This window comes from Mus musculus, chromosome 1 (assembly GCF_000001635.26).
Source record: "Mus musculus strain C57BL/6J chromosome 1, GRCm38.p6 C57BL/6J".
Taxonomy (NCBI): Eukaryota; Metazoa; Chordata; class Mammalia; order Rodentia; family Muridae; genus Mus; species Mus musculus.
The window spans coordinates 132,001,094-132,028,651 of NC_000067.6; the positions used below are offsets into that span (position 1 = coordinate 132,001,094).

At 44.9% G+C, this 27,558-nt stretch overlaps 2 protein-coding genes across 14 annotated transcripts in view; one reads left to right on the forward strand and one right to left on the reverse strand.

Annotated features, from left to right (window-relative positions):
* Positions 1–6,483: 6,483 nt before the first annotated feature.
* Positions 6,484–25,355, forward strand: Elk4 (ELK4, member of ETS oncogene family). 8 transcript variants are annotated; one of them, NM_001376957.1, is made up of 6 exons: positions 6,527–6,847; positions 11,933–12,141; positions 13,290–13,505; positions 16,500–17,369; positions 18,257–18,373; positions 22,460–25,355. In NM_001376957.1, the coding sequence occupies exons 3-6, from the start codon at positions 13,299–13,301 to the stop codon at positions 22,556–22,558; spliced, it is 1,293 nt and encodes a 430-aa protein (NP_001363886.1). In that variant the 5' UTR covers positions 6,527–6,847; positions 11,933–12,141; positions 13,290–13,298; the 3' UTR covers positions 22,559–25,355. The 8 variants fall into 8 exon arrangements, with proteins under 8 accessions (XP_006529194.1, NP_001363886.1, NP_031949.2 ...); NM_001376958.1 differs by lacking the exon at positions 6,527–6,847 and adding an exon at positions 7,009–7,094; XM_006529131.4 differs by lacking the exon at positions 11,933–12,141 and having other exon boundaries at positions 6,484–6,847; positions 16,500–16,722; positions 22,460–22,798.
* Mfsd4a (major facilitator superfamily domain containing 4A) overlaps positions 21,713–27,558 on the reverse strand; it is a 46,853-nt gene continuing 41,007 nt past the window's right edge. For 3 of the 6 annotated variants that reach the window (XR_001783717.2, XM_017319650.2, XM_006529344.4), the window contains 2 exons: positions 27,360–27,454; positions 21,713–22,388 (listed from right to left, as the gene is read on the reverse strand). Coding sequence is in view for 5 of the 6 variants with exons in the window: in XM_017319650.2 (XP_017175139.1) it covers positions 27,393–27,454 (62 nt within the window). In the remaining variant the exon portion in view is untranslated. Of the gene's footprint in view, positions 27,455–27,558 lie in introns of all 6 variants that reach the window. The other 3 variants (XM_006529345.4, XM_030252744.1, NM_172510.4) reach the window with 2 other exon arrangements.

Genomic DNA, 27,558 nt, shown 5'->3' on the forward strand with positions numbered 1-27,558 from the left:
GAGAGCTGGCTCAGTGGATAAAAGCATTGGCTGTTCTTACAGAAGACCTTAGTTCAATTCTCAGCAGCCCCCAAGGTGGTTCACCCATCTGTTACTCCAGTCCCAGGGGATCCAAAACCCTCTTATTTTGGCTTCCTTGGATACCAGTCATTGTACACCGTGCATGGCCATACATGCAGGCAAAACACTCACATATAAAGTAAAATAATCTTTTCTAAAGAGTTTACAGAGGGAAACCCCTCTAGCTTAACCTTCAGAGGAAGGTGAACCCTGCAAGAGTTGCACCCTCAGGCTGGTGAGATAGCTCAGTGGGTAAGAGCACCCGACTGCTCTTCCAAAGGTCCAGAGTTCAAATCCCAACAACCACATGGTGGCTCACAACCATCTGTAACAAGATCTGACTCCCTCTTCTGGTGTGTCTGAAGACAGCTACAGTGTACTTACATATAATAATAAATAAATCTTAAAAAAAAAAAAAAAGAGTTGCACCCTCTAGCTAGAATCTTCAACTGTGACCCAATACTAAAATTCAACTAAGGAACATCTTTTCTTTCTTTCTTTTTTTGTTTTTGTTTTTTTGAGACAGGGTTTCTCTGTGTAGCCCTGGCTGTCCTGGAACTCACTCTGTAGACCAGGCTGGCCTCGAACTCAGAAATCCACCTGCCTCTGCCTCCCAAGTGCTGGGATTAAAGGCGTGCGCCACCACTGCCCGGCTTCCACATTGGTTTTTATAAGGCCGGAGAAGTGCATTTATCAGAGTAACAAAATTATTTTTTTTTGTTAAAAATACTGGAGGAAGAAGTAAGCAGACTGAGTGTAGAGACCAAAATTTACATCTTATGATGCTCTATTCCTAGCTATGTTTGTGAAGCAATTAGGCTTAGGTCATAGCTACGCCCTCAGGCATGTAACTGCGGTAACGCATGTCTTGTCAAGTCCTCTGCAAATGATGCATACTGTGGGCTGGAAGATGGTGTCTGGCCTTACCTCATAGTCTAGGGGCCACAAAGGCTGTGTTAAAGGACCTTTCTGTGGGGATTTTCTCTGAACCCTGAATACTTTCTGAATTATCTTAATGAGGAGGAAACATCTTTGCCCAGAGTAATATTGTTGGTGAAAGATATCTCTAAACGTCATTTTATTGGTTTTACTTGGCAAGTTTTTGGACCTGGCTATGGTGTTGCCAGATGCCACCCACCAGGCTCAATTTACAGCCACTCAGCATTCATTTCCAATAGTAACTTTTCTTTTTGATTCAAACACATACAGTAAGTTCATTTAATAAGGGCTCAAAGCACAATTTGATTAACTTTCTCTTTTACTCTAACCTTCACAACTGATAAGTGAAAGGTTTGAGCCTCTACTCTCTTCCTCCCTCCCTCCCTTCCTTTTCTTTTCAGGATCTAATGATGGCCAGGCTGGCCACATACTCACTCTCTAGCTGATGCTGGCCTTGAACTTCTGGTCCTCCTACCTCTATCTCCTAAGTAGTACTGGCATTACAGTTTTGGACCAGCACACCTGGTTTCTTAGTCAGGGTTTCTATTCCTGCACAAAACATCATGACCAAGAAGCAAGTTGGGGAGGAAAGGGTTTATTTGGCTTACACTTCCACATTTCTGTTCATCACCAAGGAAGTCAGGACTGGAACTCAAGCAGGTCAGGAAGCAGGAGCTGATGCAGAGGCCATGGAGGGATGCTCCTTACTGGCTTGCTTCCCCTGGCTTGCTCAGCTTGCTTTCTTATAGAACCCAAGACTACCACCCCAGGGATGGCACCACCCATAATGGGCCCTCCCACCCTTGATCACTAATTGAGAAAATGCCTCACAGCTGGATCCCCTGGAGGCATTTCCTCAAGGGAGGCTCCTTTCTCTGTGATAACTCCAGCTTGGTAAAGTTGACACAAAACTAGCCAGTACACCTGGTTTTGAGTCTCTTTTATTTTTAAAGAAATTGAAAGTGCTATTCAGAAAGGATGTCACAAGCATTCTCTCAGGAGGATCACCCTGAGTGTAGAGAGCCCCAGAAGGAGAGACTGGGGATCTCTGGTTTTTAATCTTATATGCAGTTCAGGTAGAGATTAATTAATTTGCTCTGAACTCCTCTGTAGGCGCAATTGGTACCCCTCTGCCTTAAAGAGACATTGCAGATGACTAAATGGCTACTTTGTTGTTTTGCTTTTTGAGACAAGAGTGTTATAGTGTAGGGCTGGCTGGCTTGGGAGTTCTTTGTAGACCAGGTTGCCCTTGAACTCAGAGAGGTTCGCCTGCTTTCCACTTCAGAGTGCTGGAATTAAAGGAGCAGGAGCATGCCACCACACCCAGTCTCCATGTTTACTTCTGTCAGTCAGAATCAAGAAGGAAAATAATTGGGGTAAGGATGGGGCAGTGAAATAGAAACAAGAAAAGGGACACCATCTTGAGAATGATCCTGACTGGGTGTTTCTGGGCTAGGAAGGGTAAGTCAAGGGCAAGTTCCTAGGCTGGGACAAGTGTGCAATGACAAAGTTGAAAGATTGGGGCACTCATCTAATGTTTTAGTAACATACACAATTTGAACTGAGGTGGCCCTGAGCAGCTGAGGGTAAGATGGAACACGCATCTGTGATGGAAAATGACCAAAACAGATAAGAAAACAGCAGTATTTTTGGTTGACCAATTACCATGAGGTTTAGCAAAGCAGACCCATGTGTCTTGTGAGGAATTGTGGAGAGTTTCTATTTACAGACTCCTGAGTGGGAAAACCAGGCACAATAATGAGTTCCCCAACTTTTAGTTCTCTGATTGGCTGATTGGAAATTCACTTTTCCCTAGTTTCTCTGCTGTCAACACGTACTGAGTTAAAAACATTTAAAAAAAAAAAAAGGTCAATTTAAAAGCAGACAGACTTGCTATGACTAATGTCAGAACTCCCAAAGCAGACTTTTTCCAAAAATACATTGTAATTGATAGTACTATAAGCTCAGTGTAGAAGGACTGTGACACAAATTTTGGCCCCAGGCTGAAACAGATGTTTCCTGTTGGTTCAGGCACAACAGGAACATCTGCAGGTCTCCACACTCCTTCACTGCTCCTGCTATGGTGCTTTAAATGTCTTAAATCAAGCTTCTTTATAAGTGAATGCTTCCAGTGGGTATATCCAAACTAATTCTTATTTTCCCCTTTAGCTTCTAAGAAGTTGTAGGAAAAAATATGAGACTAGAGGTAAAGATGGAGATGAATACATGGACACACACACACACACACACACACACACACACACACACACACACGAAAAGAACTCCCCGCCTTCCACATGTCAAACATGAGCTGTACCACTGAGCTACATTCCCTTTGGAGAACATTTATTTTGAGACAATGTTTCAACTACATTTCCTGCCTCGGGTTCCCAGGTAGTTGACCTTACAACTGTGTACGGCCACTCTAGACATAAACACTTATTTCTGAATGAAAATATCTTTGTCCTTTGGGAAATTTTGTTTTTTTCATTTTTAGGTTTGTTTAGACAAGTCTTGCTGTGTCACCCAGAGTGTCCTAGAACGCTCTCTGTAACTCAGGGTTACCTCAGCCTCGCAGTCCTTCTTCTGTCTGTGCCTCTGGGATTACAGGCATGCACCATCATGCCTAGCTTGCCCAAATTAGGTTTTGAGTTACTTTTGGTTGTTGTTTTGAAACAGGGACTTCCTATGTGGCCCTGGCTGTTCTGGAACTCATTAGGCAGAAGAGGCTGGCCTCCATTTGGCGGTACTCCTGCCTCTGCCTCCTGAGTGCTAGGACTACAGACATGTGCTACCATACTCAATTCCAAAGTTAGTTTTGAAAAATTGACAGCTTTTAGTCAGAGTGGTTTCACAGGCTTAGTTATCTTATGCTAAGGGGAGGGTTGGAGACACAGGAAGTAATGATTATCTTTCGGATAACAGGATTGCATTTATGCAGAGTGCTCAATTAATTTTACCAGGAGGTCAATGGAAGGGAAGAAGTGATAGGTAAAAAGAAATGACACCACTATTTACCAAGTGTCTACCTTGTACCATCCAGAAATCATGTCCTGCATTTAATCCGATGATATACATTATCATCGTTTGATAATATGTGTGAACTAAAAAGATCAGAGAAGTTAATCAGCTTATTGAAAGCAACACAACTAGCAAACATCAGGGAAAACCAGTAACTCAAACTCTGACCTGTCTGGCAACCTGTTAAAGAGAAGATGACAACTGATTTCTTCAGAGGTTTGTTCAGCAGTCACAATTTATTAATGGCCCTACACTCCTTGGGCTGCTAGTTCAATTATTTTCCCAGACCAAGTGTGACTTGTTTCCTTTAAGAATTATAGCTATGCAGTGCTGGAAAGATGGCTCAGTGGTTAAGAGTGCACATTGCTCTTCAGAGGACCTGAGCTGGGTTCTCAGCACTCACGGGGGTGGCTTACAACAGCTTCTAACTCCAGCTCCAGGGGATCTGGGATCTGATACTCTTCTCCTTCTTAGGTAGGTACTGGCCAGGACCCTTCCTTTTTGTTGATTATCTTCCATAATACTGGAAGGTGCTATGTAGGTTCCTGGGGGAAGTAACACCCAGATGTGAACTCCATGAGCCACAGTAACAACTGGCTTGGCAAGTACAATAGTGCCATGAAAATTATGGAAGCAACCAACTGTTTCCTGGTTGGGCTGAAATTCTACTCTACAGGATAACTGGCCAAGATCCAGCTGCTGGGGAGCTCATAGCTCATAAGTAATTCTACTATTATTGTGTTAAATGGACATAGCATCAGACTGCCCTGAAATAGTTATCACACCAATAGATTAGTGCAACTCTCAGTGCTCTCTAGAGAAGCTCCTTTTTGCCTTGGACGCCAGATAATACAGAGTCACATCTGGTCCAAGTGCAAAGAATCAATGTCTGTGAAGTGCTCAACCATAAGTTGAATATTTATAGCATGTCACCACCACCCAAGGTTCAGGGAACACTGAGGAGGAGGAGAAGGAGGTGGTGGAAGGATTTTTAAGAGCCAGAAGTCTGGGGTGACTGGACTCTTCTGGGCATGACCACTACACTCATGCATTTACAGAAGCCATGGTTGCCTGTTAAAGATCTGTACAAGAGCAAGCAGTTGACATTCCATTGTGAACAGAGCATAGACGCCCCGCCCCTAGCTGAAGAGCTATTGGCCTTTGATGGGTGCCAGAATGAGTCAGTTTTCTTTAGAGGTGGGTCCCTGACCACGATCTAGTGGACTAGTGGACTGTCTCACATCCAGGCATATATGGGCAATACTAACTGGACTCACTGGGTTAAGAAACAATGAAAAAGAGGGCACATAGGGGGATCTGGGAGGAGTCAGAAAGGTGAGGGAGGGGGACTATGTTTAAAATATATTGTATGCATGTATGAAATTATCAAAGAAAAAATTATATATATAGATATCTGTATCTATATATCTATATAGATATCTATAGCTATATATATATGAAACTGAGCTTGGTGTTAAAAGCCTGTAAATTCATCACTTGGGAGGTGGAGGAAACAGGATCAGGAGTTCAAAGTCAACCTCAGCTCGGACTTCATGAGACCTTGCTTCCAAACACAAATCACATTTGTAAGAACCAGCTTACGCTTAACATCCTCATAATGTTGATACTGAGACAGGGTTGCTGAGAGTCCAACCCCAAATTGAGTGGCACAGTCAATCCCATGAGAGCTTTAAGTACAGAAACTGTCTCAAAAAGCCTAAGTAAACAAACAACACACTCATTCGTTTAGTGGGGCAGGGAGACAAAATGGAACGCTCAATTGCCTCAGCTGCGAACACTTGTGAACCTTGGAATTGGGTGTTGATTTCTGCATCCCTTCTTTGGATGTTGCAAGTTTTGAAAATTAGGTTTTCACAGTGACTTTACAGGCAATGAATTGGGTGTTTCGGATTCTTAAGTAAAGTCACTTAGACTGGACGTGGTGGTGCACATCTGTAAATATCTGTAATCCCACCACTTGGGGCCAGGAGTTGAAGCAGAAGGATCTCCTATGAGTTCAGAACAGCTAGAGCTACGTGTTAAAATACTGTTTCTAAACCAAAAAAAAAAAAAAAAAGAAAGAAAAAGAAAAAAGAAAAGAAAGAAAGAAAGTTAAAGCTCTGGACCAAGCTAAGTTGGTAAGGGGGAAAGCTTTTCCCATTCTAGAGAGACCATTCGTCAATGATTCTGATCAAGTGGTGGTGGTAGCTCGCAATGTAAACCAGTGGGCGTCGTCCTCACACGTCAGCTCCGCCGCCACAGCCCTGGGCCCAGATTGCTACCCCGAGAGCCCTAAGCAGGACTTTGGGCCTGCGAGGAAGTACGAATGTCCGGCAGAGCAGGAGTCCCCGGAGCGAGTGCACGGGACGGACTAACAGGGTACGTACGGGAGCCCCGGGCCAGAAACAAAACACTGGCTTTGGGGCCCGGCCCCTCCCCCGGAAGTGACGCTCGCGCTGCTTCGGCGTCGAGGAAGGGCCCCGGCAGTGCCGGGGGGGGGGGGTTTGAGAGTGGCGGAGGCCGCGGAACGACGGGAGACGGCGGCCGTAGTGAAGAACGTCGAGCGCACGCACGGCGAGTGGCAGCTTAACTATAGCCACTTCGCCGTCCCGGCCGCGTGTGCGAGGGCGGGGCTCGAGACCTGCGGCAGCGGGAGATGCGGGCGGCTGCGGGCACGCGGCTGGCTCGGCTCGGCCGCCGCTTTCTCGGGCCCCGGCGCGGGGGTCGCCACTGTTCGCCGCGCGGTCTTTGAGGTCCGAGTGTGAGGAGCGGTGGGCGACAGAGTCTCGCACCGCGTTCAAGGCCGAGGAGTCCCGTGCCCTGCCTGGTGAGCAGCACGCCCACGCCCCGTCGGGGTCTCGCACCACCGCCCCTCAGCCAGGTTTCCGCGCGGGCCGGGCGGAGGTTGCGGGCGCGGCAGGAAGTGCACCGGGCGGAGGGAGGGGCGGAGCTTGGTGGCGGGAGGGTGGGACCTGGTGGGTGGGCGGGGCCCGCTGGCGCGCTCTCCTTGGGGGAGCAGCTCGGTGGAGCTCAGGTGCTCGCCGGAGCGCCCCCTCCGCCTTGCCCGCACCTCGGTGGGTCGTGAGAAGTCCCTTGGGCGGAAGGTGGCAGCGGTTTTTTGTTGCCTGGGTGGGGCAGAGGGGAACGGTTTTAACTTGCCGGAGTGGCAGGAAGTTGGAAAGTGAAAGTGCTTTCTTGGCTCGCCCACGGGCCGGAGGTCTGCGTCTCCCCGCACTTTGATCTCGGGGCGCGCGGCCTCACGCCGCATTCTTCCCTTCCCCAAGCTCGCTGTCCATCCGGCCACAGGTTTTTCTTTCTCTACTTTTCATCAGTCCTCCTCGCTTCCTGTACAGCTGTGGCAAGCTTTTCCTCGGAAAAGCATTGGAAACATCTTTGAGGGGAGGAGTTTTAACGGGCATCGGCAAGGAAATAAGGGGGAATTTGTTGGGTGAACTCAGAAGACACGGTTGGCATTTTCTCGAGCCCTTGCAATGTGAAGGTTAGGTCATTTAAGTAAGAGTCTTTCAGTAGAATGGCTGCCGTTCTAAGGTCAGAGCTCTTCTCTCTTCCCCCCCATGCACAGAACGTGGGGCTTCTGTATTTCCGGCTAGGAGTGGTGTTTTTAAAAGAGTATGATTCAACTTTTCCTTGTAGGAACTCTTTGTTCTTTGATCTTTGGTTTTATTTTAAAATGGAAACTGCTTACGTGGAGTTTGTTACATTTTTGGGGGGGAAATATTGTCTTAACTTTTGGGACACCATTATATATTTGAGGCAGGGGATGTACTCTTCAGTCACCAGCACAAAAAGGTAAAAAAAAAGTATACATTTAATATCCTCTTGTGGCTCTCACCGTTGCTTTCAGCCTCCTCTCCTTCCTTCTTGTGCTATGTATCAAAACTGGGGTCTGCATCAGGTGTTCATCAGCTGGTCTGCACTCCAGGCGCCCCTGTTCTCTTCTTTTTCCATTGCACTTCTTCGAGAAAGCAATTTTCTCTACCTAGGTGCAGTGCTGGTCATCTAACCTGTGTTCTCAGGCATGCTAGACAAGACAAAGCACTTTGCCACCGAGCTGCTCTCCAGCTCCTAAAGCCCCGTTTCATTGTAGCTTAGAGATTAGTCTTTGAGTGTTAAACCTTTTCCAGCATTTAATCTGTCAACGATGATTTGGGTCCATTTAAGTCTGCCTCCATTATGCTTCTAAAAAACCTTTTGAAGCTGTAATTGTTAGTACTTAGACAGTGTCTCTGTTTTTGTACCTATATGGAATCTGTCTGTCTTGTTCCCTCTTTGTTGGTCAGTAGCCCGGGCTTCATACCCACAGCCCTCCCTGCTTCATCTCAGGAGAGCCTGGGTTATAGGACAGTTTCACTTCTACTTGGTTCCTGTACTTGGGGCTGGGGTAGGGTCTCTAGTATTTCATGTAGCCCTAGCTGGCCTGGAACTTACTATATGGATTGGGCTGGCCAAGAACTCAGATCGAACTTCCTTTGCCTCAGTCCTGGGATAAAAGTGTGTGCCACCATGTTCTCTGTCGAAGTTGAGGAACTCATTGAGGTTCACTTGTAGGAGCTAAAATGAAGAGTTTCAACGGTGTATGTAGGAGTTCTTTGAAAGAATAACACAGAAATTGAATCATGGGTTGATCCTTAGCACAACTAATTTTTTGTGGTGTGTTTTTTTTTTTTTTTGGTGGTGGTGGGGGGAGATAGTCTCATAGAGGTTGGAATGGCCTTGATCTCTTGATTACCTGCTTCCTAAGGGCTGAGATACAGGTTTATTGTAACAGACGGATGCCCTGGAGCATGCTGGCTTGAACTCACAGAGATCTACCTGTCTCTGCCTCTTGCAGTAAAGGCAGGCTCTCCCTGCTAAGGCTCTCCCAGACATTCCTGATGTGAAGGTGATGTCTGAAGTGTGTTCTTCCCTTAGGCTCCTATTTACTGGAGTAGTTTTAACAGGCTGCACTAGGATGTAATTGCCAAGGTTGGAAAACTACTAATAAAAAAGTAACTCTCCATAAGGATAGACATCATCAGGGAAAAAAAAATCTGTTTGGTAAACAGAACAATGACAGGGACTGCCCCTCCCCCGACACACTGGAGCCGATAAACATTATTTTAGCTCTGCTTAAGGGAAGCTGTGGGGAAGATGTCTAGTGAGCTGGTTACCCAGGACAAGAGGAGCTCTTTTTTTTTTTTTTTTTTTTAGATTTATTTATTTATTATATGTAAGTACACTGTAGCTGTCTTCAGACACTCCAGAAGAGGGAGTCAGATCTTGTTACGGATGGTTGTGAGCCACCATGTGGTTGCTGGGATTTGAACTCCGGACCTTCGGAAGAGCAGTCGGGTGCTCTTACCCACTGAGCCATCTCACCAGCCCAAGAGGAGCTCTTTGTGGACTGCTGTCACTCAGTCTCTGGTGTTTAATGATGGCAGCACTCTTGCTGGGCGGAGGAGGAGTTCTCTCCTGGGTAGAGGAGTGGGTGACTGAAGGGGCCTGCCTGGGCTTCCTGCAGTTTCACCATCAGCCTGACTGTGGGAGGCAGCTCTTTTATTTTACCATCTCTGCTTTTGGATCACAGTGTCTCCACAGACAGTGTCAAAAGTGGTAACCAAAGATGACTGGAGGGTATTTTCACGCTTGAGAGAAATTCTAGAAACCCAAACAGTTTCCTAGCCGCAGCTCACTGATCTGTCCTCTGAGTCATGTGTGTTGTTAGGCTTAGTCTTCTCATGCCCGAGTTGTGTAACTTGGTTACGTTCGGTTTGTTTATCTTAGACATCTTCATCGATGTCTCACATCACCTGTTGAGAACATGCAGTTGAGTGTGTTGTAATGGGTACAGAGTGGAGTCACTACAGTCTTAGCTGAGAATGTTTTCAGCCACCCTAAAAGAAACCTCATGGTCCTTGCTTTCCTTCGCCAGTTTTCTCTCTCTTCCTCCTTCTGCTGGATGCCTCTACCACAGCCCGCTCAAAAGTCTGTGGACAGTCAGATCTGAGCATTTCCTGTCACCAGAGCCACTCACGGGCCCTTTGTGACTGTGGCTGCGGCTAGGCTTTTACTTTTGTCATGTAGTCAAGGTTCATCTGTGATGCATCAGTACTTAATTCCTTTTTTTTTTTTTTTAAAGATGGATATTTGTGTGTCCGTGATGGTCTGAATGTGTGCGTGTGTACGCACTCGGGAGTGTGGGCTTGTGTGTAGCATGATGTGCCAGGACAGCCCTCGGGTGTTAGTCCTCGCCTTCCACCTTGTTAGAGACAGGGTCTCCTCTGCTGCAGCCAGCTGCCCCTGGGCTGCTGGGGATTCCCCTGGCCACCTCGCATCTCTCTGGGGCACTGGTGTTACAGGTGTTTGTTACTGCCTTATGTAGATTCTGGGCATTCAAACAAGGTCCTCATGCTTATACAATGCTTTAATAACTGAGTCATCTTTTGCCCATTTTGATTCCTTTTAATGGCTGAATAGTATTCCATTATATGAATGTTTATATTCCATTCATAAGTTGGACATTTGTATTGATTCCACTCTTAGGTTTTATGGATAATTTTGTGATGAACATTCCTGGTTTGGTTTTTTGTTTTGAGACAGAGTTTTACAGTGTATTTCTGACTGGCTTGGAACTTGCTATGTTGACCAGGCTGGCATTGAGCTTATAGAATTGTGCCTGCCTCTGCCTCCTAGTCCTGGAATTAAAGGCATGTGTCACCATGCAGTTCTTCTATGGACATATGTTTCTATTATCTAGGTGTGTGCCTAGTCACATAGTAAATGTGACCATAGAGGTATTGCATTTAAATTTTCTACCAGTAATGTGTGAGTTTCAGTTTCTGTCTTGGTCAGCTTGTTGTTGCTCTTTCTGCTTAAAATAGCCACGCGGTGTTTTTTGCTTGTTTTCAAGTTCTGGTCCCTACTATGAATGATGGGGAGATCTTTCTGTGTGCTTCTTGACTATTTCCAGCTTTTCTCTGGAGAGACAACTGTGCCTGCCTTTCCTTTTTATGCTATAAGAGTTATTTACCTACTTGAGGTGCAAGTACCTTTTATGACACATGAGTTTTTGAGAGGGTTTTGGGATTAGAACATTCAAGGTAATTTGTCTTCTTGCTTGCTGATATTCATAGCACGATTTAAAGTTTCGGTACGGTCCAGTTTGCCTGTCTTGGTAGTGTTTTAGCAGAATTGACTGACCTTCAGACCTCCTTGTGACCCACTGGGATTTCATTCCTAGAGAAAGGAGGTGTTTTCTGATTTTAATTAATTAATTAATCTTGGCTTTTCAAGACCGAGTTTTTCTGTGTATCAGTCCCAGGTGCCCTGGATCTCACTCTGTAAACCAGGCTGACCTTGAACTCACAGAGATCTGCCTACATCTGCTTCCCAAATGCTGGGGACTAAAGGTGTGCACCACTGCCACCTGGCCCTGATTTTACTTTTTATGGAAGGTGTTCAGCCACTTTGTCACATATTACAAACATGTTGATTTGGTCAGAGCTGCCATTTGAATTCTTCTCATGAAGTTCTGTGAGGAGAATGTCTCTGAGACAGCACTGCGTTGTTGTGTGTCACCTGGCAGAGGGGTTGTCAGCTAGGATGATTTGACTGCAGAGACAGTCTCAGCAGCAAGGGTACTAATGTCTAGTGGGTGGTAGCCAGGGTGCTGGTACTGTTGAACCACACAGTGCTCTGGACAGTCCCACAGCATAGGATTAGGCAGTTCTAGTGGCAGGCTTGCTAGAATTGGGATGGGAAACTCTCGCCCGAACAGGAAGACTTGAATATTGAAGGATTTTTCTTCTGTTCTTGTTCTGATCGGTAATTAAACAGAAGACGACACTGGGCAGACTGTGAGTCGGTAACAGAGCTGCAGACTGAATTGGGGAACATTTTGTTGAATTTTCAGGGCTGCCAGTTTGTATGTAAACTACCCTGCTATGACGCTTAACTGTCTGGAGGAGAAGTACAAGTTGGACTAGGAACAGATTGATCCCTCCACGTCAGCCTCCTGGCCACCCGAGACTCACATCTTGTCAGAGAAACACAATGGGCTCATTTAGCTGTACATTGAACTGGTGGTCTTCTAAGAGAATGTGATGATAATAAGACTTTAAGGTAAAAGTTAAGAACTGGGGCTGGGGGCTGGAGAGATGGCTCAGCAGTTATAGAGCACTGACTGCTCTTCTGAAGGTCCTGAGTTCAAATCCCAGCAACCACATGGTGGCTCACAACCATCTGTAATGAGATCTGGCACCTTCTTCTGGTGTGTCTGAAGACAGCTACAGTGTACTTACATATAATAAATAAATAAATCTTAAAAAAAAAAAAAACTGCGGCTGGAGAGATGGCTCAGCAGTTAAGAGCTGCTCTTCCAGAGGCCCTGAGTTCAATTCCCAGCAACCACATGGTGGCTCACAACTGTCTGTAATGGGATCTAATTGCCCTCTTCTAGTGTGTATCTGAAGACAGCTGCAGTATTCATGTAAATAAAAATAAATAAATCTTTTAAAAAAGTAATGTGTTAAAAAAAAAAAAAACAAGTTAAGAACTGACCCTCTGTTGACTTCCAGTCTTTAGCTCATGCCTATCATTTATGGAACTAGCTTTACTTTCTTTGAAAGCTGCTTGCTGTTTAAAGTAACATTTTCCCCCCATCATGCTGCAGATGGAACCCAAGTCCTCAGGCATGCACATGTGTTTCACTGCTGAGCCAAACTCGCCATACTTCAGACTTCTGAAGCTGGGGACTGGAGAAATGGCTCAGCAGTTAAAGTTTACACTGCTCTTGGGACCCGAGTTTGATTCCAAACACTCATGTCTAGCCTGGGTGATATGACACCTTCTTGTGGCCCTGAGGCTACCACTTTCATATCCACAAATCCACGCTCAGACACATAATTCCAAATAAAAATAAAATCTTAAGAAAGATTCCTTAAGGGAGCTGGTTATACTGGTACACAGTTGTAATCTCAGTACTTGGCTGGCTGAGGCAGGAGAACTGTGAGTTCTCGGCCAGCTGAGGCCACACAGGAAGCACTGTCAAAGCAAAACCTTGGTAGTATAGCAAATGTGAGAGTGTGGACTCTGGATTCAGATGGCACAGGAATAAGTCTCAGTGTTAGCATTTGCTGTGTGTCCTTGGACAAGCTACCTAGCCCTTTAGTGATCTCCTATTTTGGTGTGTGTGATGATGGTGGGATAGTGTATATCTTGCAGGAGTGTTGTGCAGGGCTCCTTGAACACTTATATTTCACCTCTTTCAGCCCATTGCTATGGACAGTGCCATCACTCTGTGGCAGTTCCTTCTCCAGCTCCTGCAGGAGCCTCAGAATGAGCACATGATCTGCTGGACATCTAACAATGGGGAGTTCAAGCTTCTGCAGGCGGAGGAGGTGGCTCGTCTTTGGGGGATTCGCAAGAACAAGCCTAATATGAATTATGATAAACTCAGCCGAGCCCTGCGATACTACTACGTAAAGGTAAATTCCTGCCCTGACCCGACGCTGTGTAGAGAACCTCATAATGAGAGTTAATCTTTGTTTCTGTTGAGATATTGAGTACTAATGTAGTTTGTTTAGTCTAGTTTACTTAACAGCTTCAGTGGCTCTGGTTATATTTCTACAAATTCTTTAAAAGTTTTCTTATTGCTGTATTCATTGGTACATGTGCACATGTGGAAGTCAGAGGACAACTTGAGAGTTGGTTCTCTCCTCTCATATGGATTCCAGGGACCAAACTCAGGCTGTCAGGTTTGGTGGCACCTTTACCTGCTGAGTGACCTCGCTGGATGTACCCATTTTTATTTTACATGTATGGGTGCTTTTACCTGTATGGATTTCTGTGTATTGTGCATGCAGTGCCTTCAGGTGCCAGAAGAGGGCTTCACCCCCACCCTCAGAACTAGAGCTACAAACAGTTGTTAACCACCTGACATGGGTGCTGGGAACTGAGCTAAGTTCATGCTCTTAACCACTCCCCACTTAGCCCTGTCTCCAGCCCCTTGGATGTTCTTTAAAGGGAAAAATATGAGATTGGAATACAAAGAAGGAAGTTGGAGATGCTTGAGAATAAATACTCATATCTGTCAGAATTTACTTTAAAGATTGTCATTGAGAGCTTGGGATGCAGTTCAGTTGGCAGACTGCTCGCTGGCATGCATGAAGCACTGGGCCCAATCTCTAACACAGCATAAAGTGTTAGCCATAATCCTAACACTAAGGAGGTATAGGTGTGATGACCAGAAGTTGATGACTTAACGAATGTGAAGCTAGCCTGAGATCTAGGGTGCTCTGCTCCATTAAAAAAAACCAAAAAACAAAAAGACAGTAGGAGCTGGGGAGATGGCTCAGTTACTAAAGTGCTTGTGGTACAAGAATGATGACCAGACAAGTCTGCTGCCCAGCAACCATACAACAACAATAACAACAACAACAACAACCCCAAATATAGTGTGCCTGTACCCTAGTGCTGGGCAGGAGAGATAGGAGAATCCTGGGGCTTCTAGCCAGTCTGTATAAATTAGCAACCCTAATTAAGGACAACAACTATTGTTGGCTTTTGACCCGCCATATGCACACAGACACACACCTACCTTCACACATGGGAAAACCCACATATACCTATGCACACAAAAAATTTCACCATATATACTTGTAGATTGAATTATTTGTTTAGTTTGGCCTAAGGGACACAAATTAATACCTTAAAGAATAGCTACTGCCTGCCCCAGGTATGGTGACTTACCTGTAACTCAGCATTTAAGAGGCTGAGGCAAGAGGATTGCCATGGGTTCTAGATTGGCAAAAGGAACTATTTAAAATTGAGTTGATTATTTCCTCTTCTTCCTCCTCCCCTTCTTTCTTTTTCTCTTTTCTTTCTCCTCCTCTTTGTTTTTTGTTTTGTTTTATTTTTTTGTTTGTTTTTTGTTTTTTTTGAGACAGGCTTTCATTGTGTAGCCTTAGCTGCCCTGGAACTAGCTCCATAGACCAGGCTAGCCTCAAAATCTGCTTCTGCCTCCCAAGTTTAGGGACTAAAGGCATATACTACCACTGCCCGGCTAGAATTGATTTCTTAGTTTAAATTATACTTAAATTTTTAAAATTTATGTTATGTATGTGTGAAGGAGAGAGAGAGAGTCCACACTTACGCCATGGCACATCTGTGGAGGTCTGGGACAAGTGTTTTGTGTTTTTTTTTGTTTTTTTGTTTTTTTTTTTTTTTTTTTTTTTTTTTTTTTTGGTTTTTCGAGACAGGGTTTCTCTGTAACGCCCTGGCTGTCCTGGAACTCACTTTGTAGACCAGGCTGGCCTCGAACTCAGAAATCCGCCTGTCTCTGCCTCCCAAGTGCTGGGATTAAAGGTGTGTGCCACCACCGCCCGGCCTGTGTTTTTAAGATATATTTATATGTATTATTGTTTTTTCTGTATGTATGTCTATGTGACACTTGTGTCCCTAGTACTTGAGGAAGCCAGAAGAGGATTTCAAATTCCTTAGAACTGAAGTTATTGATGGTTGTAGGCTATCATATGGTGCTGAGAATCAAACCCGTGTCCTCTGGTAGAGCAACCAGTACCTTACTCATTCATGCATTCAGTCATTCATTTTGAGTCAGGATCCTGGTTGTCCTGAATTTCTTTGTGTAGATTTATTTGGTCTTGAACATAGAGATCCACCTGCTTCTACCTCCCGAATACCAGGGTTAAAGGTGTGTCCTGTAGCAGCCAATGATCATATCTGTTAAGCTGCCTCTCCAGTCCTCCAGAGGATAGCTTTTGAGGGTGTGCTGTCACTTCCCATTGTACTTGTTGAAGCAGAATCTTTTGTTTCTGCTGCTGAGCTGCATATTCCAGGCTAGCTGACTTTCAAGTTTCCTGGCAGTTCTCCTGCCTCTGCCTCCCATCTCTGTAGGAGAGCTAGAATTGCATGGCCATACTAAAAAATCCAGCTCTTTACATTCTGGGGGTCAAACTTGATCCTTCAGGCTTACATAGATGATACCCTTACCTGTCAAGCCATCTCCTCAACCCAAAATTATATCTTTTAATGTTTTCTGACTGTGAATATTTACTTGGGCACTGGAGAAAAATAATCATCTCCAAAGTATAGACTTAGAATAAGAATCCAAGCTGTCTGTTTCCTGCAACCTTCAGAAGTTGCCCTTGCCAGCTTTCCCAAGGTCAAAACCACTTGAAGGAAGTAGGAACCTCACAGCTGTCATGCTGAGACCCTTTAGCTTCTCGGAATGCTCATAGCTTATGCCAGTGGGACCGTCTAAGATTGCTAATGAGGCTTGAACAAGGTCTGAGTTTGGTCTGGATTGATGAATGTAGATGCTTTTGAAGTTGTTTAAAAGCTATGCCTAGTTCTCAAATAGAGCACTTCCCTCTATTGGAGGGAAATAGGTCCCTTTTTTCATGAACTATGAGAGGTAATTTATATGGAAGTATAAGGATGCTTATCTTCTCTACCTACAGAACATCATTAAAAAAGTGAATGGTCAGAAGTTTGTGTACAAGTTTGTCTCCTATCCAGAGATTTTGAAAATGGACCCACTGACGGTAGGCAGGATTGAGGGAGACTGTGAAGCTTTAAATTCCATTGAAACCAGCAGTTCCAAAGATGTTGAGTATGGAGGAAAGGAGAGGCCACCTCAGCCTGGAGCCAAGACCTCTAGTCGCAATGACTACATACACTCTGGTTTGTATTCTTCATTTACTCTTAACTCTCTGAACACCTCCAATAAGAAGCTTTTCAAGTCAATAAAGATAGAGAATCCAGCGGAAAAACTAGCAGAGAAGAAAGCCCAGGAGCCAACACCGTCCGTCATCAAATTTGTGACAACGCCTGCCAAAAAGCCGCCCATCGAGCCTGTCGCTGCTGCCTTTGCAACGAGCCCTAGTCTTTCTCCATCTTCTGAAGAAACTATCCAAGCTTTGGAGACATTAGTCTCTCCCACACTACCTTCCCTGGAAACCCCAGCCTCCATATCCATTCTGGCTACCACCTTTAACCCCACTCCTCCGGTTCCATCCACACCCCTTCCTCTAAAGGAGCCTCCCAGGACACCTTCTCCACCACTGAGTTCTAACCCAGACATTGACACAGACATTGAGTCAGTGGCTTCTCAGCCAATGGAACTTCCAGAGAACTTATCACTGGAGCCTAAAAATGAGGATTCAGCTTTGCCAGAAAAGGACAAAACAAATAACTCATCAAGATCTAAGAAGCCCAAAGGGTTAGAACTGACACCCGCCCTTGTGGTCACAGGCAGTGACCCCAGCCCCTTGGGGATCCTAAGCCCATCTCTCCCGACAGCGTCTCTTACACCAGCACTCTTTTCACAGGTAGCTTGCTCTCTTAACTGTGACTGCGTCCATTCACCCTTTAAGCCGTATCTAGAATTTATACCTGCAAGATTCAATTTTTGTTAATTAGGTTTGTCTTAGAAAGATTATATGTAAACCTGGGAAACTTATTTCCTTACCTTAATTAGAATCTTCAAAACAATAGAGATTTGATGTTTCATCTTTTAAAATTCCTTGTTCTCAGGTGAATGACATAACTCAGATGGTGGGGTGCTTTGTAGTATGTACAGAGCCTTGGGTTCCACCCCCAGCATTGTGTAAACCGGGCATGGGGTCTGCACAGCTGGAATCCCAGCACTCAGGAGGTAGAGGCAGGCAGATCAGAGGTTAAAGGTCATCCCTGGCCAACAGAGCCAGTTTGAGACTAGCCTGTGCTCCGTGAGACCCTCTTTAAATACAGCAGAACTATTGAGTTTCACAGTGTTCTACCTCTTGCCTTCAGTGTGTTGCCATCAGGAGAAGACAGAAGGGACTGAGACCCTCGAGAGGAGGGATGGTGTGGCCTTTGTCGTCAGCTTACCTAGTTACATTAGGTGTTAACTTGCACACCTTGGACAGCTCTTGAATAAGACTCCCCAGATGGTCTGACATTATAGGTACTCAGCTGGTGCTCTATTGTACCTGACTTTAGGTTTGCTTTCTAGTTTGGGAAGACCCTATAAAAGTTTGGTTATAAAGTGATTATTATTATTGTGACCCTTATCTTTTCTAGGTTATAAAATGATTTCTGAGCTTTTTATTTTGATAAAATTTCGACCATAGGGACATTTGTTGGGGAGGATCTAGTGTATGGATTCTGTTTGTATCTTTGGGAGGATGAAGCACAATCCTGGCAAGTCCTTGAGCGATCTTCTTGTGTGTTGCAGACTCCCATCTTGCTGACTCCGAGCCCCTTGCTCTCCAGCATCCACTTTTGGAGCACTCTCAGCCCGTTTGCTCCCTTGAGCCCAGCCAGACTGCAAGGTGCTAATACGCTTTTCCAGGTAAGTTACCCAAAATGTGCCTCCTGTAATGGGGGAGTTTTAAGTGTGGAAATGGGCAGAGTTGATAGCCCACTGCCCCGTGTCATTGCCACACACCTTCCATTTGATGACTATTTCACAGTCCTTTTCCTTTTGGTGCAGTGGGTGATTGGAGCCTGTCACTCTCAGTTGCTGCCCAGCATAGTGAGAAACTTTCATACTGCATATTGCTAGCCCAGGAAAACACTGATGTTCAAGGCACAGTGTCTGTTGAATGCATGTGGCTTTGTCAAGTTAAGCTTGTGTAAGTCGGACAGTCTGTGTACATAACATTAATGTGTGCATACACACGGCCATGATGAGGATACATCTAGTGCATTTTAATTAGAATTACATACCTACACATACACACATCTGTTCCCCTTGTTTATCCCCCTCCTATTGTCTTCAGAACCCTCCATCCCCCCCACTTCACAATACTCCCCCCTCCTACTTTGATGTCTTATATTGGGGTGGAGGTCCGGGTTACTTGGCTGTGCATGAGTGAGTATGGGGCTATACCCCTGAAGACCAGTGAATCCTCCCCAGTCATCAGCTATGAACAGTCACAGCGCCTCAGCTAGGATGGGGCCTCATGCGCTCCTCCCCTCTCCGTCCGTGCTGGAATGTTGACTTACCTGATTTTGCTTGATCTTGCGTGAGTAACCACAGCTGCTGTGAGTGTATGAATTCAAGACCGTATCATTTTGAGAAGACAGTATCTCACAGCACTGTCCCCATCCTCTGGCTCTTACATTCTTTCTGCCCCCTCTTCCACAGTGTCCCCTGAGTCTTGGGGTATGTGTGATAAGATGTCTCATTAATAGCTGTTCACACCACCAACATTGGTTCATTGCACTTTGACCAGTTGTGAGTCTCGATACTAAGCTTTGTGCACTGCGAAAAGAAGCCTCTTTGGAGCTGGAGAAGTGGCTCAGTGGTTAAGAGTGTGCACTTCTCTTGCCGGAGACCAGAGTCCAGATCCCATCATCCTTTTTGGGAACACACCTATACACACCTATACAACCTATACACGTAGACACTTAGGATTTTTTTTTTAAGCTTCTCTTATAAGGGTGAAGAGCTGTATTCATCACTGAGTAAAGCTAAGTGTGTAGAAGGCTGTTTGATATAGCATGTCCGTTTAGCAAAACAATAACAGGGGGTCCCCTTAAGGCCAGTGGCCTCCCTAGCTGTGGACTTTTGACCAGGTTTGCAGTACTAGGCATGGGTTCCCTTCCATGCATCAGGCTTCAGATCTTAATTAGAAAACTGGTTGGTTACTCCCATAATACTCATGGGACAGTAGCACCAGTGGGCATGTGTTGCCTGGCAGGTCAGGACTTCAGCATCATTATGAAATCCATTGCCAGGTAGGGCTACTGATGGTCTGCCTCTAGTGGCCTATGTACCATGTTCTAGCATTGTGCTTGGTTTCTCTGGCCTGCAACCAAAGTGTGTGATATCTTTAGGAATGAGGTCTTAGCAACTGGTGGGCAACCACGAGCGGCAGCAATAGCCTACATTGTTTTGAGGGCCTCTGAGAATTCTTTGACCAACAGTTCTTAAGGAGGTATCCTATGCTTGGCACTAGAATTTGTTCAATCGCTCATGAATTCTGGGAACAGTATTATCCACCATGATGCAAGGTGTCTTCATTCAAACTTTTTAAAAATCATAATCTTTTTTTTTTTTTTTTTTTTTGGTTTTTTGAGACAGGATTTCTCTGTGTAGCCCTGGCTGTCCTGGAACTCACTCTGTAGACCAGGCTGGCCTCGAACTCAGAAATCCTCCTGCCTCTACCTCCCAACTGCTGGGACTAGTGGTGTGTGATAGTCAGGCTCCATTAAGAATTTTGTAATACTTAATTTTAGTTAATCTCCACTCCCTTCTTTTCTTGATTAAACTTTTTCATTCTCAGTATCCCCTTCCCCACTTGCGTGGCACATGTGTTCTACTGTTGATGGGAGCATGTTTTTGGGAAAGGAATCAGTGAGTTTTGTTTTATGCCATTATGTTGTGCTTAAGAAATCATGATGGTCTAGCTTGTTATGCAAGATGAGGAATAATGCTGGAGATAGCCCCTCAACACCTGCCACCCCAGTACTGGGGAGGCTGGGGTAGGATTGCAGTGAGTTTGAGCTACATAGTTACAGGTCCACCTAAATTACAGTGTGACCCTGTCTAAAAATAGTGTGGGAACCGGAGATCTGTAAGAGGACACTCTACAATAACAATAATAATAATAGTAATAATAATAATAATAATAAGTAGTAGTAGTAGTAGTAGTGGTAAATATATAAACCAGTGATGCTTTTCATTACTGGGTGTAGGTGCTAAACACAATTCTATGGGCTGTACTTTTGCACAAGTAGCACTACTATAGATTATACAAACACCCAAGGAAAATGTTGCACTAAGACTCTAGGAGATAGCTATCATGTTTTTAGATTGTTCTGTTGATGGAAAGTTTCAACTTCATTATCTTCTAGGACCCTTGACAGAAATGCGTACTGCTTGACTCATGCATATGTGTTGGGGGAAGATGCTGCCCATAACTTTTCTCTCTTTAAATATTTGTTTGTAGGTTTCCTCTTTTAATTCCTTAAAAAAAAGGATTTATTTATTTATTTTTGAATATTAGTGTTCTGTCTGTTGTACACCTGCATGCCAGAAGAAAAAGTCAGATCCCATTATAGATGGTTGTGAGCCACCACGTGGTTGCTGCGAATTGAACTTAGGACCTCTGGAATAGCAGAGAGTGTTCTTAACCCGTGAGCCATCTCTCCATCTCCTATTTTTTTTTTTTCTTAAGAGGGAAGTCTTGAGACTATCAGTTATCTCTCATAATTAGCACTTATCAGCCTTTTCCTGCTGAGCCAGCCCTGTGTCAGCATTTTACATAAAAAGTTTAGGAAATGGACTTTGTATCATCTCCCCACCAAGATGTTGGGAAAGTTCCCTGTTACATTTTTACTTTTTCCTGTGTGGGGAGTGTTAGAGTGCTCTGAAACTTTAAGCCAATCCTAGTGATGTTCCTAGAATTGTAGCCTGGAGCTGGCACCTGTGCTCTCAGGGAGCATGGGCAGCCGTTGTCTAGGAGGAGGGCGCTGGAGCACATGTGCCTCTGGATTTCCTGTTGAGGATTCACAGTTGACTTTGTAACTGAGCAACACCTGTCGTGAGTTTGTCATTTATCAAATTTCTAAACCTCTGAGGTTAAACCTAAGGGTGTATGCCAGGGCATCATTAAGGTAACCATCTCTGTTCCTTTGAGGCAGATTGGAAAAAGTTAATATTTACATTGTTAGGACAAATACATTTTTTTGAAAAAATTTATTTAAAAAATTTAATACAATACAGTTTGATCATATTCTTTCTCTTCCCCCAAATCCTCCCAGGTCCTCCTCACTTCCTACCCATCCAACTTCAAGTTCCCTCTCTCATACACATACACATACATGTGTGTGTTTGTGTGTCAGTCTGCCTCTTTAAAACAACACAGAACAAATACACGAGAATCAAAACAAACTAAAAATAAGCCAGTAAGACAGAACAACAGAATGAAAGGACAGTAGTAACAACAACAAACAACATGGAGTCTGTCTGTATTGGCCAGCTACTCCTGGACACGCGGCCAGCCCTGGAGTACGGTTGATACACCCAGGGACAGTTCATGGAGAAAACGGATTTTCCCTTTGCCAGCAGCTACCAATAGCTTCTTAGAAGACAATCAAATTTTTATTTGTTTTTGCTGTGATAATATCTTGGGCCTTCAAGACAGCACTTAATGTGAGTCTGACAGCTTGATGGCCGGAACCCACGTAAAGGTGGGGAGAGAGTGGCCTTCACAGAGCTCTCACTCACACTGTTGCAGCCACACCTGTGTGCGTCGCACCCCGCCATCCTACCACACATGATAAGTGTAAACAAACAAGAAATATATCAGTCTTCATAAACAGTCACTGCTTTTGTCCTGAAGTGTTGTGTGCTCTGCCTGGGGAGAGGAGGGAAGGAGTGGAGGAGAGGTTAGGACTGGGTGCTAATCTGCATTTGTTTCCTTCTCAGTTTCCCTCTGTACTCAACAGTCATGGCCCGTTCACTCTGTCAGGCCTGGACGGACCTTCCACTCCGGGCCCATTTTCTCCAGACCTGCAGAAGACATAACCAGTGCAGTTGTGGACTGAGAGACCAAGGGACTAGGAAACAGACACCCGCCATGACTCGGTTCGAAATGAGGGCTCGTCTGCAGTGCTCGTGATTTTCCCACTGCCTGTCGCCAGGCCTTGAGGACTCTGTACAGAAAATGCCTTAATTGGAGTCCAAGCTCCACCTCACTTCTTTTTTTAAAAAGGTGTTTTTTTGTTGTTGTTTTTGCTTTTTTTTTTTTTTTTTTTTAGCTTTGTGCAAAAAACATTGGTCTATTGGGGTTCAGCAGCTGTGTTTCTCAAGAGAGTCACAGAACAAAGTCACTGGCCTTGGATGTTAGGACCCTTTGGCCAGGGGGAGAAAGTATGCTTAGAATCTGTTACTTAAATACTTGTTAGCTATGTATGATGGCCCACTTCTGTGATCTCAGCACTTGGGAAGCTGAGGTGGGAGGAGAACGCCAAGGATGGAGGGCCAGCCTGGGCTATATATATATAGTGAGACTGTCTCAGAAAGACACAAATACTACTTAAATGAAGCTAGGAGTATATTTAGTAGCGAGTACTCTCTGTTGAGTGTCTGAAGAGAGTGGCTCATCAGGAGTGGGAGAAACCTTAGGCGGATTGACCATGCTGGGGCTCTGGTGTGCCCTGAGCTCTGACATGACAGTTCCACAGAAAGGCATCTTGTTTGCACTTACCCGAGCACATCTCTGTGCCATCCATACCTATGATCATGTCTAAACCTGTCACTAGGCCCTGAGCTATTTTAACACAAGATTTTGAAAGCTCAGTTTTAATGTGGGTTTTGGAACATTCTGTGAGGATAGGAGATCCCACTGTGAGCACAGATCTCTGGTGTGTGCTTTGAGTGGTGTGGTTCTGTAACCATGCAACACAACATGCAAATGGTGATTTGTCGGAGAGTAGAGTTGTAGTTTGAAAGTTAAAAACAGGCAACCAAAAAGGTTCAGTTAAATACCCAGAGATAGGAGGTGGGATATTTCCCAGCTAGAAGGCCCCCAGAGTGACAGGCCCCCTTTCTTGTCAATTTTATCCACTTCTGCTATGCACTTAACATGATGATCCCTTTTAAATCTAAGGTCAGAGGATGAAGCAGCGTTTAGGTGTAATCAGGAAGGCGAACTCCAAAGTGAAACTTGCAGTTAGCTGGAGATGCAGGCATGCTTATTTCTTTTCACAAGTGTTTTACCTTATGGAAGATCAGATTGCATCTGACCATTCTCATACATAGGAATTTGATTACTAAGTTAGTAATGAGAAGTAGGGGCCTTTCACCTGCATATTATAAAATACTGTGTGGTAAGACAGAGCCAGATGTGTACATTGATCTTGAATTGATGCTAATTTCACAGTGGAATCTTGAAAATTTTGACTCTAAAGTCCAGAATTAAATTACATGTTCTTCCCCCTGCCCACTAAACCCTAGCCGTGACCTGAGTGGCACGAAGGAGGGGCTTGTGGGCTCAGAATGACACTGATATCCGGTGGCATCTTTTCAGCTGCATAGCGTTGGCTGTCCAGTGCAGAGACTAGAAGTATGCTGGCTGGGGAGGGGAGGGCCACGGTGCCTTTTAGAGGGGTGGCTGGAGACCTGTTACTGGTTCATTTATGGCTATCTTAAGAGCTCTGTTCCCAGGATGTGCAATAGTAGTGTGAGAAGTAGTGTTCAGAGTGGTGGGAACAGGTACTGTAATGGGCTTGCTTCTCATGGTGCAGTATTTAGTTTGCATGCATATTTGGAATTTCCCTCAGCAGCACTTTGTAGTAATTTAGTGGGTTAATATTGTGTAAACTAAGTAAGTATTGATAGACGACCTAACTAGATATTTGAAATTCTGAAAACATAAAACTATTTTTATCTTCTTGAGTTAAAGGAGAAAAGCCATTGGTGTGTTTTTACAGATGAACTATTTGGTAATTTACTGTCTTAGCACAGAGCTGCCTTGGGTCCGAGGGTACCATTTAAACTCAGGCTGGGTGTGGTAGCACAGGCCTGTAATCCCACCACGTGGGAAATGGAAGCTGGAGGATCAAGAGTCTGAACTAGCCTCAGCTACATAGTAAGTTCGAGACTAGCTTAGACTACAAGAGACCCTGTCTCAAAAAAACAAGCAAAAACCTCACAACTTTGTAAGAAACCATGAGGCCTTGTGGGGTTGGATAGACCTTCCTTGGAATGAATTTGTGGAAGCACGTGCTTGGTCTGTGGACGCGCATGCGTGTGGCCTTTATTTTTTTTAAGTTGGTATATAACCTTGCTGTGTGTGTGAGGCAGACATTTCTATCTATAGACTACCTCCTTCCTAGAAAAGTCTGAGCTTTGTGTTGGTTTGAATAGCCATAGAGTTCTTAGCATCAACAGATACTCAGGGAGAGACGCTGTCCCTTCAGCTCATCCCTGGTGTGCATCACCAGTCACCTTGCTAGGACAAGCAGTGTTGGGCATCAGTAGCCTGAGGCAAGGGAGGAGCAGCCTGTCAGAGTTTGAGACCCCTTCTGAGGCATTGTAGTTCTAATTCTGCTCCGGACCATCTCCGCTTAGCTCAGTGACTGAAGGTTTAGAGTTGGGGGTCTCAGGGTGGTCCTGTGAAGGCCTGGGTTGGAGGGTCTGCCAGTTCCCTTGGGTGCCCATTGGTCCCCTGTGGTGGGTCTGGAGGCTGTGCACCGTGGCTCAGAGCAGTGCCACACACCCCTGTATCTGCATCCCTAGGGGGAAGGGGGTCACTTAAACTGTACTTTTACTCGTGACGATGTTTTTAAAATACAAAATTAAAATGTCAAGTTTAACTTAAGTAACCTTTCAGTGACTTCTCATAGTAGTAGTGTGTTGTTACAGTCCTGTGGCATCGTTTGTGTGTTTGAATAAGGGTAGACGTTTCTACTGATCTAAAAAAGTATATAATAGAATCTTGAAGCCTTCTATTTTCCTTCTTCTTTTTTCTTTTTTTCTTTTTTTTTTTTTTTGGTTTTTCGAGACAGGGTTTCTCTGTGTAGCCCTGGCTGTCCTGGAACTCACTCTGTAGACCAGGCTGGCCTCGAACTCAGAAATCCGCCTGCCTCTGCCTCCCAAGTGCTGGGATTAAAGGCATGCGCCACCACTGCCCGGCTTTCTTTCATATTTAAACAGTTAGGATATAAGTATAATTTTTTTCCACTGTGTTTTTTTTGTTTTGTTTTTGAGATAGGATTTTTCTGTCACCCAACCTGGCTATAAACTGAATTCCAAGGCTGTCATTTACCCGTGTGCGCCACTAGGTCTGGCTTGTTCTTCAAATTTATAGAGAAAGTAAGTCATGATCTTGTATGGAATACTCTAGACTTTTCTTCTTAAACTGGAAACTTCCTTGTGGGTTTATATACCATCCTAGAAATCAAAAAAGGGCAAGAGAGGCTTGGTGTTCGTGGCATATGCCACCAATTGATAAGAGGCAAAAGAGGCTGGCATACCAGAGGCTTGGCGTTCACGGGTAATGCTACCTGTTGATAAGAGCCACTATTTCTTCCTTCACCTTGGTCTTGGGCTGTGTGAGTTGCAGTACTCTGTTACTGTGGCCTCTGATTTTAACATTCTGACAGTCCATTGAGCCCCTCAGTGAATTTGCAGAGCAGGCCATCTTTTAGAGCACACACCTTGATCAGGAAAAGTTTTGTTGTTGTTCTTTCTTTTCTTTTTTTCTCTTCTGAGAGTGGATCTGTAGTTTAGGCTGGCCTCAAACTCTTGGCAGTCCTCCTGCCTCGGCATCCCTGGCACTCTTGGCAGTCCTCCTGCCTCGGCATCCCTGGCACTCTTGGCAGTCCTCCTGCCGCGGCATCCCTGGCACTCTTGGCAGTCCTCCTGCCGTGGCATCCCTGGCACTCTTGGCAGTCCTCCTGCCTCGGCGTCCCTGGCATTGAGATTATGAATGTGACCCGCTGTGTTTGGCACAGGGAAAGTTTTTCAACATAGAAAGTCCCCTCAAGAACTGATCTATGTCACTTTATTAAAGTGACATGCACACTCTGCTATAACATACAGAGTGGAAAGGGTTAGTGTGAGAAATAAATGCTGGGCAGCATTTGGTCCTGGTGAGCCCTTCCTGCAACCCAGCACACAGTGCCGCACCTAGGAGCTTTGTTAACAGTTTTTCAAATTTCCCGTTAATTCTTTCTCATGGGGATTCAAGCCCAAATGCTTTCTAGACTTCCTGCAACCCCTGACAGCCTGTTCCTTTTCATGTCTGTATTACACACACGTGACATTTTTATTTTTATAGTCTCCTTACAAAGTTCTTTGGCCTTACGTTATATTTACGAACAGCTTCATAACCCCAAGTTACTTTGCACTAAGGGATATACCAGCTTCAGCTTTCTTGCTGGATTATAAAGGGCTGTCTGCGCTCTGTTTTTCATTTGGGACATTTAAGCATGAAATAGTTTATTTGATGGCTTGTTCTGACTCTGCCCTGTTTACTGCATCTGTGTCATTTGCCTGTGTTAAAAGCTGGGAGTTGTGCCACCGTGACATTCTTTGTCTTGGATAGGTGTAGAGACAAGTGCAGACCTGCGCAGAAACCTGGGCTCAGAGTGAATTTCCAAACCAGTAAGACTAAACTGTTGACACTGACCTCTGCTGTCTGAGGGTTTCTAAAATGGATTTGAGCAGCTGAGTGTTCAACACACAGTGCTGGGAAGGAATAGATGTGATAACGCTCCCAGAGGCTGGCTTCGGTGGCAGGCATTTTGTTAGTCTCCTGGACCTGCTGTTTTCAGAGCTAGGACCACCCCATTATTTTTCTTAGATTATCAGACCTACTTACTGAAGGTGCAGTTTCCATCTTGGAGGGGGATGCTTACGGGTGATGATGCGTCTCACGCTCTGTGGAACTTGCCGCTATCAGAATCATGTTTTCACCTGTAAACACAGCAGATGTCATCTGTCAGTGCGCAGCAGCAGGTGTTCCATCTGAAGCTAACAGTGCTTCGAGCTGCTTTGCATGGCTAAAACAGAAAGTGGTG